Source organism: Pan troglodytes, chromosome 8 (genome assembly GCF_028858775.2).
Source record: "Pan troglodytes isolate AG18354 chromosome 8, NHGRI_mPanTro3-v2.0_pri, whole genome shotgun sequence".
Classification (NCBI taxonomy): domain Eukaryota; kingdom Metazoa; phylum Chordata; class Mammalia; order Primates; family Hominidae; genus Pan; species Pan troglodytes.
The window spans coordinates 96,313,354-96,328,696 of NC_072406.2; the positions used below are offsets into that span (position 1 = coordinate 96,313,354).

General features: G+C 38.4%; 1 protein-coding gene across 2 annotated transcripts; it reads left to right on the plus strand.

Annotated features, from left to right (window-relative positions):
• The first annotated feature begins 1,525 nt into the window (after positions 1-1,525).
• GHITM (growth hormone inducible transmembrane protein) lies at positions 1,526-15,132 on the plus strand. 2 transcript variants are annotated; one of them, NM_001279784.1, is given in 9 exon segments: positions 1,526-1,556; positions 3,425-3,592; positions 4,625-4,724; positions 5,966-6,077; positions 6,848-6,989; positions 10,703-10,811; positions 12,022-12,210; positions 12,679-12,850; positions 14,217-15,132. In NM_001279784.1, coding segments are annotated over 8 exon segments (1,038 nt in total). In that variant the 5' UTR covers positions 1,526-1,556; positions 3,425-3,463; the 3' UTR covers positions 14,302-15,132.
• The last annotated feature ends 211 nt before the right edge of the window (positions 15,133-15,343 follow it).

The following is a 15,343-nucleotide window of genomic DNA, read 5'->3' on the forward strand; positions in this document are numbered from 1 at the left end:
AAATTAAACTGATCATGCTTGATCTGTTCAGTTTCGTGAGATTTCTCTAGTGTTTTCCTGCCATTCTCAGCGTAAAGAGATAAGAATTGTGTTGCTGCCAGACTCTTTTATTATCCACATAGAAGGCAAGTCTTTATATTTGTCAAGGTTTACATGATTAGGAATCATAAATCACAATTAACTACTGCTTAGGAGATAAAGGTTCATGAATTTTGCATGTTGTTAATCACCTTATCACCCTTTCAGGGTTTTAATCTGCTCTTCCTTCATGGTATTAAGTTATCACATTATATTTTTTCTATGTTGTGTCTCTACCAGAAAGTAAAGCCACAGAGCAAGGACTTTATTTTGTTAAAATAGTGGTAGCACGCACGGGTTTAATTCATTTGTTGTTTTTTTGTTTTTGTTTTTGTTTTGGTTTCTTTTTTTTTGAGACTGAGTCTCCCTCTATTGCCCAGGCTGGAGTGCAGTTGCGGGATCTGGGCTCACTGGAACCTCCGCCTCCTGGGTTCAAGTGATTCTCCTGCCTTAGCTTCCCAAGTAGCTTAGATTACAGGCACCAATCACGCCCGGCAAATTTTTGTATTTTTAGTAGAGACAGGGTTTCACCATGTTGGCCAGGCTGGTCTCGAACTCCTAACCTCAAGTGATCCACCCGCCACGGCCTCCCAAAGTACTGGGATTACAGGCTTGAGCCACCACGCCCGGCTGATTAATTTGTATATATTTCTAGAACAGAGCTTGGTACAAAGTTGAGCATTCAGTAAATATTTGTTGAAATAGAGGGAGAGTGAAAAAGAAAGTAACTCCCTCGCGTATTCCACAACTAGCTCTTCACCTATCAAATTACGCGCAATGGAAACATCTTAGTCCTCAGAGCAACCCTGGGCGCAAAGCAGAGGCGGCTGTTATCAGGCCTATTACACAGGTTTAGGGTGAAACTTGAAAATGTGGGCGGGAAAGTCACAAAGCAATGAAAAAACCATCTAGAAAAAATCTTTTCTGGATATCACCATCTAACCTTTGGCGTGAGACCCCAGAAACCCGATGACTCGGCTCAGAAGCAGACACATTTGGAAAGATATTTATCTCACGATAAATTAAGGGACAAAAAGGCCTTCAAAAAGAAAGGAACGGAATAAACGGAATAATTTTTAACTCTAACATTACTTTCTTTCAATTTTTACATAATTCTTATAGCTGCGGCGAGTGAAACGACTAAAACAAAAGCAAAACAGAGCTCCACTGCCCAAAACAAAGATGGCCGAGACGACTCCCATGCCCACACGCAAAATGGACGCTGACTATGACGTTCCCTGCAACAATCCTCAAGTGGCCCCGCCCCACCAATTTGGAACCCCGCCTCCGCAACCCGGAACCCCGCCTCCCCCAGTGTGGCCGCTTTTCCGACAGAGGCCTGCCCGTGATTGGCTGCTCGTACTATTTACCTCCTTTCGATGTTGCGTCATGCAGTGCGCCGGAGGAACTGTGCTCTTTGAGGCCGACGCTGGGGGCCCGGAAGGGAAACTGCGAGGCGAAGGTGACCGGGGACCGAGGTACTGCTCCGGCTGGCCGGCGGGCGCCCGGGATCCCCGGTGGTCCTGACAGCCGCCCTCACGGGACCGCTGGGTGCGGGGGGAAGGGCTGGAAGCAGCGGTGCTGCTGGCTGCGTCAGGGCCGGCCTGCGCGTTGGGGTCGCAGTCCTGTGGGTGACCTGGTGGAGAGGGCGGCGGCCACAAGGCCCTGGTCAGGCGGGCAAGGGCTCAGTGTAGCTGTGCTTCTGTCCTCGGGCAACAAGGTGCTGAGTCATCCTTGCAGCGAGGCCGTACAGCCGCTGCGCTGGTAGCGGCACCTGGGGCAGGGGCAGAGGTGTTGTGGGTTGACAGGGAAGTTTGCTGCCGGGTTCTCATCTGAATCTAGCGGGCTGGGTGAACTTTCTCGGGGCCAGGCACCCAAACTCATCAATGCTCACGGAGGCATAAGCCCTTGGATTAGGGTCGGTAGTATTTTCCCCATTTTATAGCAACGACATCTGAGTCTTAGAGATCCACACTCCTCACAAGGTCACTTCTAACGTGTCAGAAGCGGGATTCCCACTCTGGGCTGTTACGCCACACGGAGGTCACTCTGAGCTGGACCTCTTCGGCCCCAACCAGTGGACTGAGTACTGAGGAAGATACAGGACAGCCATAGGTTGAGATGATGTAATGGCACGAAAGTTCCAAAAGCGCTGGGTGTTTTCCCAAAGGCCGGGTGCCGAATTTTAAGACCCTTAATCGTTCAGTTGCAGAGCTCGGAGGACGGTCGGATATCTTAAAGCAATAGTTCTTAGCTTTTGGAGTGTTCGTTAAAACACATGTTCTTGGTCTTATTCCTAGGGGTAGAATCATTAGGAGCAAAGAAAGACCCAGGAGCCTACATTTTAAGATGCATCCGGGGCACTTTCAAGCAGGTAGTCTAAGGGTCAACGCTGTAGTCTGAGCACGGAATCCTTATGTTACAGATGGGGAAATGGACCCAGAAATATATCACTTGCCTAGAATTCGCTACAAATCATTGGCAGAGATGGGCTGGTAGCCCCAGTTGGTTTACACTCGTCATTTCATTCTGACCTATCGTAGTCACCTCACCTTAGCATTACAGAAACACTGTCTGCTGACTTCTGGTTGACCACCCATCTAGTATAATGTGCCCTGGAGCTAAGATAATCCAGTTTTTAGCATGCTTTTCTTTTGAAGACACCATCGAGGGAGTCTAATGTAAGGGAAACCTGGTTGGTAACTGAGTTTACTTGTTTACTTTGAAAGACTAAATGTCCTTTACGCATTATAGTAGGACATATAGAATAGGTTAACTTAGAATATTTTTATATCTCATGTTGAAGGAAAGTAATATTTGGTATGATGAGCTGAAATTCATATAGTTGGCTTCTTTTAATACCTTTTAGCTTTGTAATGCAGTATAACCTTGAAGAGCTATTCATGTCTTCTTTGGATGACACTATTCCTTTGCCCAAAAGTTATGTAGATTCTTTTAAATTTTCCCACTGGATGCTGGTATAAATCTTAAGCCAAAACTACATTTGTAAAAACCATCACAAACTCTGTAATCACGTCCAGTTATTAACAGCCATTCTGTGTTACACATAATTTTTGCAGTCATCTATTTTGATTGGTCAAACTGGGACTTAAACCTAGTTTGTTCCTCCATCTTCAGCTGTGTTCTCTGGGATGGGTTTCTTGCATTACAGTGGATGGTTGGGCAAAGAATTCATCGCTGAAAATTAAAAAGGTCTCTTTATTTCCTGTTCTACTAAAAAATAGTTTGTTCCTTGACTCTGACTCTCATATGTCCTTCTCTTAATTGGTTAGTAGGTTGTTTTACTTATGTTTTTTTGGTTGGTTTTGCCTTTTTTTTAAACTAGCATTTCAGATCTGCTCGGTAGACCTGGTGCACCACCACCATGTTGGCTGCAAGGCTGGTGTGTCTCCGGACACTACCTTCTAGGGTTTTCCACCCAGCTTTCACCAAGGCCTCCCCTGTTGTGAAGAATTCGATCACGAAGAATCAATGGCTGTTAACACCTAGCAGGGTAAAGATAATCTGAATGTTTTTATATTGCTTCTTTTTCCATTTGTGCCCTTTCTTTTTGGCAGAGTATGGCTGCTCTGCCTTTAGTGTGTTATACGTCAGTTAGCCCTGATAATATCCCCAATCAGCTCTTTCTCCCCATTAGTTTTTGTATCATTCTGGTCCCTCCTTATCCCATATGAAATAGAAAATGAGTTTCTGTAACTCTGTCTTCGCTTACAGCTTCTGGAGTTTCTCATTTAGAAAATTTAGAGTACATTGTGAGGGATTGAGAGTTACATAGTGTAACAGAGATCTTGGAGTACATAGTCAGAAGTTTAAGAACCCAGGGATATTACCAGTTGGCCAATAGCTTATTAATAAATTACTAAATATATTATTTTATCTCTTATTTAGAGATTGATAATATCTGTCAGGTTAGAAAGAAACCCATCTTTATAATAGATTTATCTTCTGGCATTCAGATTATAAGGTTTGAAGTGTGAGGTAATGAGGACAATATACAGAAGCTAGGAGACATTTTCTCTTTTAAATTAACTGTTCCACTGTTGAAAAAGAGCCACAATGGAAGTAGTAGTCTTCCCTCTTCTTGGCTTCATGTTAAGGAAAGATGCTGTTCTTGAGTCCATATCCCAGATGACAAAATATAGCTAATAATGCTTGTAGAATGCATATCTTAAAAATGCTAATAGATTCTCACCTTGGTATTTGGTTAGGATTTAAAATATAACAATTCTAGGTATGTAAATCTATAGTTTGTGAAAGAAACAATTTTTCTGAAATTGAAACTAAGAATAATATAATGAATTACTAACTTCCAAAGGTGGAGCACAGGTAAGGTCTACATTTATTTATTTATTTTTACATTTAGTTTTTTAAGTTGGCTAATAAATTTCCATAGTGAAGTTAGGTATATAGAAAGTACCAAGTCTCTTTAACTAGAATTTTCTAGTGTAAAGGGATCTTGCATTTTATTTTATTAATGTTCTGTTTTCATGTGGGTGGTACGTGTCTTTGTTTGCATGTGTGTCAGGAATATGCCACCAAAACAAGAATTGGGATCCGGCGTGGGAGAACTGGCCAAGAACTCAAAGAGGCAGCATTGGAACCATCGATGGAAAAAATATTTAAAAGTAGGTGGCTATCTTTAGTTTTTAACCTAGAACCTATGGATATGTTTTAAGAGGTCCATGAACAACTTCCTAAAAATATATGTGTATTTGTGCATTTTCTGGGAAGACCACATTATTATTCTGAGATCTGACGACCCAGAAAAGATTGGTACTTTGCACTGGATTCAGTGGTTATCAATCATATTTCTTCCGGTGGAAATTTTACTTTCCTTTTTTTTAAAGAAAAGGATTATTAATATGCCATGGTCCAAAAGGTATACTCTGTTGAGAAAGTTCATTTTAAGTGTGTAGAATCCTCATTCAAGCATATAATATTTGTGTATGTTTCAGATTAAGAATAAATCACCAACACATAGATGTTAATAAAAGCCTAGCTGTCCAAGAAGAATCCTTTAACTCACTGCTCACATAGGGCCTCAGGAGGGCAGTACTTTAATATATTGCCAGTTTGGTTCAGTTTGGATATCAACTTTGCAAGTTCAGAAACTAGATTGTTAATCATCCTAAAGCTATTCAAAGAATACCACTGCTCCTTAATAATCTTGCAAAATGTCTTTACAGTGGGAGACAGCCCTAATCAGTATCCTTCAGGTCATTTCTTTCTGATTTGACCCTAGAGACCAAATCATGCAAATTATGTAGTGACAGCCTAGTAATATTCTTAGTAAACGAATTAGACTAAAAGAATAAGATGCCCTTTATAAATACCTCTATTGAGTTAGAGTTGATTAGTTGCCTCTCAGTACCCTAAAACGGGAGCCTCCTCTCACTTGATTGTGCTGCATAAACACTGATTATATTTTCTTTCTCTTTTTTCTTGATTTCCATGTAAAGCATCATTTGTGTTAATACCATGCAGTATGGTATGACTGTTAACATTTCCTTCTCATTTTTTACTTTCCATGAATGTCATGTGAATATACTTCAACCTCTTAGTTAAATAATATGTATCACAGAAGTAGCTCCACGTCTACAGGTATACTGCTCCCTCAAATATTGTTGGAGGGAGGTTGAAGATTCACCAAGCCTGATCCTTTCTTTTTTGTACTGATTTTTACACCTTCGTTTCAGGAGTGTTTTTTTCTACTGGTTACCTAACATTGAGGCAATTTCTGTACCCCATATGCACTGATTATGGCTTCTATTAAATATGGTACATGATTTGATTCCCTTCATAAATATTTTAAAGGCTTTGTCCAGACGTGCCAGTACTAACCTGCATTTCCTTCTGTGTTCTGCAGTTGATCAGATGGGAAGATGGTTTGTTGCTGGAGGGGCTGCTGTTGGTCTTGGAGCATTGTGCTACTATGGCTTGGGACTGTCTAATGAGATTGGAGCTATTGAAAAGGCTGTGTAAGTAAATTGTTTTAAGTAAACTGTTCCTAAACAACTCCAGCCTTAAAACAAAAATTCCAATTTTCTTCTCATTCCTATCTTTAGTCACTTTGGAATGTTTTGTGTCTAGTCTTTGTGTATATACACAAATAGAGAATCTCTTTTTGCTTCTTTGACATTTATTTATTCAAATCTAAATAAAAATCTTTTAGCAAGGTTATATGTGTTTAAGCAAAGAGAAAATATGAAATATGTTTTTTGTTTGTTTGTTTGTTTGTTTTTTTGGAGAGAGAGTCTTGCTCTATCTCCCAGGCTGGGGTGCAGTGCCGCGATCTTGGCTCACTGCAACCTCCGCCTCCTGGGTTCAGGCAATTCTCCTGCCTCAGGCTCCTGAGTAGGTGGGATTACAGGCACATGCCACCATGCCCGGCTATTTTTTGTATTTTTAGTAGAGACGGGGTTTCACCATGTTGGCCAGACTGGTCTCGATCTCCTGACCTCAGGTGATCCACCCACCTCAGCCTCCCAAAGTGCTGGGATTACAGGCATGAGCCACCGCACCCAGCCAAAAATATGTTGTTTTTTATATGTGCTTGTATGTTTTATCTCATTTAGTCCTTACAGTAACTCCCAAGTATGCATAATTATCATAATTATTTCCATGATAAATGAAGTGAATAAGATTTAAAGTGTAAAATGATTTATCCCGAGGTCGCCCAGCTAGTGTGTGACTCAACCAGAAATCAAATCTGTAATTTCATAAATTAATCATGTCATGTTTCTTACAGAATTTGGCCTCAGTATGTCAAGGATAGAATTCATTCCACCTATATGTACTTAGCAGGGAGTATTGGTTTAACAGCTTTGTCTGCCATAGCAATCAGCAGAACGCCTGTTCTCCTGAACTTCATGATGAGAGGCTCTTGGGTGGTAAGTCAGCTGTTTTTGTTTTCCTTTTTCATCTAAAGATCAAAAGATTAGATAAAATATATTGGAGGGAAGGGTTATTAAATGGAAAGAATACTGTATTGAACAGGTTTTTGTTCAAATAATGTATGAATTATAGGTTGAGCATCCCTAATTTAAAATCCAGAAATGCTCCAAAATCCAAAACATTTGTAGTGTCAACATGATGCTCAAAGAAAATTGTAGCATTTCACATGTTGGGTTTTTGAATTAGGGATCCTGAACCCTAACAACAATGAAGTGTAATGATAAATAGTCCGAAATCTGAAGTCTGAAACACTTCTGGTCCCAGACATTTCTGATGAGGGTTACTCAACCTGTATTAGTGCAGCTGAGATAAAAGTAGGAAGTTCATTCTAGGTAGGTCAGCTATTATTCTTTATTAAACATGTATTCAAATAATACCAGAGGAGTTAGAAATCAAACTTACAGGGACAACATTTTTGTCTAGCAGCAGTTATCAGACAGCCTCTAATTTGTAGCAGTTTACTAAAAAAATAAAGCAAATGCAAAATCATCTTAGAAGTCAGAGGGAAATGCCTATGCAGTTAAGAGCAGAATAGTGCTGCTACTATTATTCCTAAGATTCTTGACCTTATAGAAGATTTTATATTTAATCGGTTTCTCTGGAGCCCTTGTTATTTTGCTAGATAAGAGAATTTGAATATGTGTGCCCTATTCTCCTGCTATTTGGTAGAAGAGATGAACTGGAATAAGTGGCACAGATACGCAATAAGAAAGTGCAAAGTCAGTTGAGAGTTTCTGTCTTGGACTGTTAGGCAAGTTCCGTGAAGGAGACATTTATTTCATCAGGGTTGTTGAAGGCTAACATGTCTCATTTATTTTAGAAGTAGACAAGAGGGCCAGGTGCAGTGGCTCACACCTGTAATCTCAGCGTTTTAGGAGGCTGAGGCAGGAAGATTGCTTGAGCCCAGGAATTTGAGACCAACCTGGGCAACATAGTGAGACACTGTCTGTAATTTTTAAAGAAATAGAAAATTTTAAAAATTAAAAAAATTTTTTTTTAAGTAGACAAGGGCAGTCCAATTTTACCAAACAGTTTAAGGGAAGAGGAGGTAGGAAAACCTAATTTCAGAGGTGACTTACAATCCCATTAGAGGGAAATTCAAGTGTTTGAGGTCTGGAGGGTAAAGAAGACGTGGTTAGAAAGGATACAGTTGTCAAGCTGAGGAGAGAACCTAAGCAGTCGGAGGCCATTGGAGATACTGGAACAACAAAAGCGTGATTTATATTTGAGTTTTTAGAACCAATGTGGAAGAGACATGGAGCAGGTGTACCAGCTGTGCCTTTGTAAGATCTGAAATGAGGGATGATAAGAACCTGAACTAGAGCAGAGTGTGATACTGGAGGGGAAGGAGAGTTCATGTAACACTGATTCCCCACATAGGCACGAAAACCATATTATTTTCACTGTGTTGTACTTTACTAAAGGATAACCATTTACAGTAGCAGCCATTTGGATATTTATATATTCTTAGGATCATGCTTTTTCACATAGACATCATGAATCTCCCAGCCCAGAGGTTCACAAAGGCACAGAATGTTTCACTGGGGATGTCAGTTTTAATCAGAAGCAAATAATTTAAAACAATACTTTTGTAATAAACATGACAATATTTACCTAAAATTTTAGGCCCTAAAATGAGGCTTCAAAGAAGTTTTGTGTTTGGGCCATATCCTCAGTCCCTTCTGGGCAAAAGATTACCCTCTTCCACTGTTAGTAATACAGAAAATAGGAAAGCCAAAGACAAGTGCTACAGAGATGAAGATGTAACCTTTTGGGTGTGACAGACATATATATACAAACACACACATAGACACACAGATAATGTCAAAGTTTGTCCCAAGTGCTTCTGAGGAGAGGTATCTGATCTTGCTCTTGGGCAGCCAGAGTACCTGCTAGAAAAAGCTTTTGAGATGAGGAGACAGTACCAGAGTAAGTCGACCAGATATGGAAGGAGATATTCTTAGGCATGATGGATTGAATTAAGGAGGCCTGAAATTTTGGGGCATGTTGGCAGCTGTGCCAGTTCGGTATAGTTGGAATGCAGAGTTTGGAGTGAGACTGGATCATAGAAGATCTTAAAAAAATTTAATTGCTGCTGTCCACAGAGGATGTGTGAAATAGTTTGTAGTAATTATTTCTCGTTAGAAAATGGTGGAGTGGAGCTCGATATGCTTTTCTTTTCTTTTTAATGTTTTTTAAAAATAGAGACTAGATCTCTATGTTTGCCTAGGCTTGGCTTGAATTCCCAGGCTCAAGTGGTCCTTTCACCTCAGCCACCCAAGTAACTGACATTACAGGTCCATACCACTGCACCCAGCTCAGTATGCTTTTTCATGTTAAGGTTTTCCCATTCTTGGCAAAACCAGCTATTTGGTTTACCTGTACTTTATATTAGAGGTTGAATATTTTGATGTTCATAGGTGAGACAGATAATACAGATGAGTGAGGAGGCCTAGTGTGTCACACAGGAGATTGTTGACATCTAGAGGTTACTGACATCTAGAGTAACCTTTTCAACTAAAACCATTCACCATGTTCTTTTTGTTTGTTTGTTTTTTTAAACATAATTTGCCAAACAAAACATCTGTGGCCTGATTCCAAGGGCTACAAGTTTGCAATCTCTGATTTAAATTTCTTGGAGATTAGCACCGTCTTATTTCCATTACACGTTAATACATTCTTCTTGTCATACACAAGCAATATTTAATTATAACACGAAATCTAAGATAGGCAAAGAAAAGGAATGAGTACCAAATTAGCCATAAACCTGGAAGGGTAGAAGTGTAGAATCTTATTTCTCATTTTTCTTTTCCATGTGCTGTGATAATCTACTTTCTATTTTTCAAGTCTTCATTTAGCAAATATGGAGTTCAAAGTGATGTGCTATATATATATTTTTTAAAAATTACTAATTTGTAAGCATCACTGATTTTAAAGAAAATGCTATTTGTGCTATACAAAAATATATTTTTTAATTAAGAGTTAATTATCTTGGGATCCCTAAAGGGTTTTTGTTTCACCTCTGTCCAACAAGAGTAAAATTGTTAAAAGATGTGTTGCCAGTTCAAGCTTAAGACATGCATTTGAAGCTGTCTGCAAAACCTCATATATGGCAGTAGGGGGCACTCATGCTAACTTAGCCAAAACTCTGAAATAAACCCAGAGCTTTTAATGTGCCAGAAAAATTAAAGTTTTTATTTTTTATTTTTTATTTTTTATTTTTTTATTTTGAGATGGAGTCTCGCTCTGTCGCCCAGGCTAGAGTGCAGTGGCACGATCTTGCCTCATTGCAACCTCCACCTCCCGGGTTCAGGTGATTTTCCCACCTCACTCAGCCTCCCAAGTAGCTGGGACTACAGGCGCGCACCACTGCGCCTGGCTAATTTTTGTATTTGTAGTAGAGACAGGGTTTCACCAGTTAGCCAGGCTGGTCTCAAACTTCTGACCTCAGGTGATCCACCTGCCCCAGCCTCCCAAAGTGCTGGGATTGCAGGCGTGAGCCACCACGCCTGGCCTTAAGCTTTGATTTATTATCTTTAATATTTTTACAACTAGTTTATTAGAAGTAACTAATTGTACTTCAAACCTGTGGGTTTCTGCTTTGTTTTCATATAAAGATCAGTTTTTCTTAATAGTACTTGTCTTTCAGACAATTGGTGTGACCTTTGCAGCCATGGTTGGAGCTGGAATGCTGGTACGATCAATACCATATGACCACAGCCCAGGCCCAAAGCATCTTGCTTGGTTGCTACATTCTGGTATGTTCTGTTTTAAATTGTTACGAGACAACCTTGACTACCACCTTTTTTGGGTGGCTCTTCACAGTTGTAAATGACCTACATGGAATTTAAACCTCATGTTTAGAAAACACCATTTTCTTCAGTCATTACTGGCTGCATTATTGCCAGACCTTTGCTTTGAAAAGTTGATTTTGCTAAGACCATGGACATCTTCAATACGAAACTTGTATCTTCTGACAGTCTAGTATATGCAGAGATTACTTTTGTGTATTTTGTTCAATACCAGGAGGGTTTTATATCTAGTACGCATCATTTGAGAGTTGTTTTTGTCTGGTATGTTTAGAAAAATTAAAAACTGAGGATAGAGAAAGTTGTGCTAAAAATGTTGCTGCGAAATAACAAAAAACTGAGAGGAGTCCTAATAGAAGTGTTCTGTGTAGAAATTTCACCCACTGTTTTGCCTACAGCAAAAAGTATTTTTAAATTGTTCATCATCATGAGATAGTATACCTTATTAACCATATAACTTGATCTAGCTAGTATTGAAAATTCAGTGTAAAGATAGCTTTGTGCCTAGTCTATGAGGTAAACGACATTTAAGAAAAAGGTAACTTATTCTGCTTAGCACTGAAATAATGCATTATCTAAGTTTTTTTTCAATTAAGGAGTTCCATTTACCTTTGTTGAATTACTGGTAAATTTTTTACTGTAATTTGTATGAAATTGTTTATAAATATCTGACAACTAAAATTACTTATTTATAAGCTGTTAGCAGTCCTTATTACATAAAGAAACAGCAGTGTCTGTCTTAGAAGTTCCCACATTTTAAGTTTATCATCATGTGCTTTCCCTTTTGACAGCAGTAGGTTTGACCTTGAGTTATTTGTTTTAAGCTTGTTTATCTCAATTATTATATGAATGTTGTAGAAACTAGTGGTAAGCTCAGATTCAAATAGCTACATGGAATTTGATGGTTACTAAATAAGTAGATTAGTGTTTGCTTGTGAGTGTGATTGATTAGGAATAGTGTTAATGTTGTGATATAGAATTTGAGTAGTCACCAGTTTGGGCTGTAGAATTTGGTGGGGGTAGTATTATCTAAAGGCAGAACTTTTTGAATCATAGTGCTTAAACAGTAAGGTATAATATAAAGTGGCATGTTAGCAGTGATATTTTCCTTTTGCTTGTTATTTAGTAAATACTTAATGAGCACTTGCTCTTTCTCCAGGTGTGATGGGTGCAGTGGTGGCTCCTCTGACAATATTAGGGGGTCCTCTTCTCATCAGAGCTGCATGGTACACAGCTGGCATTGTGGGAGGCCTCTCCACTGTGGCCATGTGTGCGCCCAGTGAAAAGTTTCTGAACATGGGTGCGCCCCTGGGAGTGGGCCTGGGTCTCGTCTTTGTGTCCTCACTGGGTAAGCTGCTGTGTTTTAACACTTAATTCTTGGTGCATAGTTTCCTGTAACCTGAAATACTCCAATATCCTAATTGATTGAGTCATTTATTTTTAAAGTTTTTTTAAAGATTTATGCTAATTTGACTGGATTTTACTACCTGACATCATATAAAAATCATGGCAACATGGTCAACCATTATTACTGGCTTTACCAAACACATCTAAAATGGGAAAGTTGGTCTGGAGAACATGAATATTGCTCTGATGCAAGAACCTTCCTGTGAAATGGGCAAGTGGCTCATTGGAGGAATGAGTATCATGGATTTTGAACTAATGTAAATAAGATTAGACAGTACATGTACCCAGATGTCGTCTTACCTACACAGTATACCAAGGAGATTTTTTCTTAAGTAATATAAATCATAAACTCAGTTATCGGAAATCCTTTTTTAAAAAAATCTTAATTGTTTTCGCATTTTGATTTCAGGATCTATGTTTCTTCCACCTACCACCGTGGCTGGTGCCACTCTTTACTCAGTGGCAATGTACGGTGGATTAGTTCTTTTCAGCATGTTCCTTCTGTATGATACCCAGAAAGTAATCAAGCGTGCAGAAGTATCACCAATGTATGGAGTTCAAAAATATGATCCCATTAACTCGTAAGTAATGCTTTTTATTTAACACTGTTACTCTGTCACGTAAGGATGCTTGTGTGTATTTGACCTGTTTTGGTTTATGGCTGTATTAGTTTTCTAGGGATACTGTTAACAAAGTATCGCAAACTGGGTGGCTTAAAACAAAACTGGATTCTCTTGTAGTTCTGGAGGCCAGAAATCTAAAATCAAGGTGTTAGCAGAGTTGTACTTCTGAGGGCCCTGAGGGAAAATCTGTTCCCTGCCTCTCAGCTTCTTGTTACTGCTGGCAGTCCTTGACATTCCTTGGCTTGTAGATGGATCATTCCAGTCTCTGTCTCCATCTTCACATGGTGCTCTTCCTGTGTACCAGGGATTAGGATTTCATCATATTTTGTTGGGGGGCAGAGGAGGGTCACAGCTTAAACCACACCAATGGCTTTGTCAGATTTCCTGTTTTACTTCTGTTGCAGTTTTGTCTGTTCTCTCTTTAGTAAACTATCCAAAAAAACCTCTTGATTTTATTGCAACTTAGTGTAATACTTAGGTATTCATTCCATTATCAGAATATTTTGTCTATTTTTGTGAGCCAGTGTCAGGGTGCAATAAATAATGTGCTCTTACTGCTCAGTTAATTTTTTTGGTAGTGTATTTTGCAGACTTTAGAACTGAATCAAGTATTATTTATTGGAAAATGTATATAATTGACATGGAATTTTTAATAGAAAAGCCTATTTTATACTTCTAGAAATTAGAAACTCTTCAGTATAAAGATTCTAGTTTCAGAGATATGCAACTTTAGTTGGTATTAATTGTTATTATGTTTTTTTCTTTTTTCTTGGAGTCGACCAAAGTGGGTTATTTAAACAATTTTCTTGAGTTTCATTGTGTTTGTCACATTTTTTTAAAGTAATTTGATTTTATCTAAAAATAAAACTTAATGTAATGGTTTAGGGGGAAGAAAAAGTTGCTGTACTGTAAAGCTTACAGATTTGTAGAAGTTTTCTTTAGAGGGGTGAAGTGGGTCTTTTATATTAAAAAATGCTAGACTTGTGTCTAACAGGTTTTCATAAAGGTGTTTCTTTGGTCTTGTTTTGATTATTTCATTGTCTGCCACCTAGTTTTCTTTGCAAGTTGATATATGCAGAGTGTCAGAGAATAAAATAATGATTTTTTTAAACTGCTCTTTAACATTTAAAAGATGAGTCTGCCAAAAGGAAGACCTTAACTATTTTCTAGTCTAGGACTTCATTAGTTGGCAGTTAAACATCTTATTTTTAATTTCCATTTTATATCACTAAGACAAATAGTATTTTTCTTCTTTTCTATATTAAGAATTCAACATCGCTATTAGAATTGCATCATATATAATGGGCATAATTTTCTTTTCTAGGATGCTGAGTATCTACATGGATACATTAAATATATTTATGCGAGTTGCAACTATGCTGGCAACTGGAGGCAACAGAAAGAAATGAAGTGACTCAGCTTCTGGCTTCTCTGCTACATCAAACATCTTACTTGTTTAATGGGGCAGATATGCATTAAATAGTTTGTACAAGCAGCTTTCGTTGAAGTTTAGAAGATAAGAAACATGTCATCATGTTTAAATGTTCCGGTAATGTGATGCCTCAGGTCTGCCTTTTTTTCTGGAGAATAAATGCAGTAATCCTCTCCCAAATAAGCACACACATTTTCAATTCTCATGTTTGAGTGATTTTAAAATGTTTTGGTGAATGTGAAAACTAAAGTTTGTGTCATGAGAATGTAAGTGTTTTTTCTACTTTAAAATTTAGTAGGTTCACTGAGTAAGTAAAATTTAGCAAACCTGTGTTTGCATATTTTTTTGGAGGGCAGAATATTGTAATTAATGTCATAAGTGATTTGGAGCTTTGGTAAAGGGACCAGAGAGAAGGAGTCACCTGCAGTCTTTTGTTTTTTTAAATACTTAGAACTTAGCACTTGTGTTATTGATTAGTGAGGAGCCAGTAAGAAACATCTGGGTATTTGGAAACAAGTGGTCATTGTTACATTCATCTGCTGAACTTAACAAAACTGTTCATCCTGAAACAGGCACAGGTGATGCATTCTCCTGCTGTTGCTTCTCAGTGCTCTCTTTCCAATATAGATGTGGTCATGTTTGACTTGTACAGAATGTTAATCATACAGAGAATCCGTGATGGAATTATATATGTGTGTTTTACTTTTGAATGTTACAAAAGGAAATAACTTTAAAACTATTCTCAAGAGAAAATATTCAAAGCATGAAATATGTTGCTTTTTCCAGAATACAAACAGTATACTCATGATTGCTAAGTGTTTTTTTATTTTTGCATATTTATTGAACTGTCTAATTGAATACAGCTTGCTCTTGTCACCTCTTCAAGCTTTCAATCCTTTATAGAAAAGCTTCTTTGTGGCTTACACTGGAAATTATGAAAGCAGTTTTTCTCCTAAGACTTTTGGTTTCTCGCACTGCCTCTCAGACTAAGCACTAAAAAGCAAAGCAAAACAGAACTA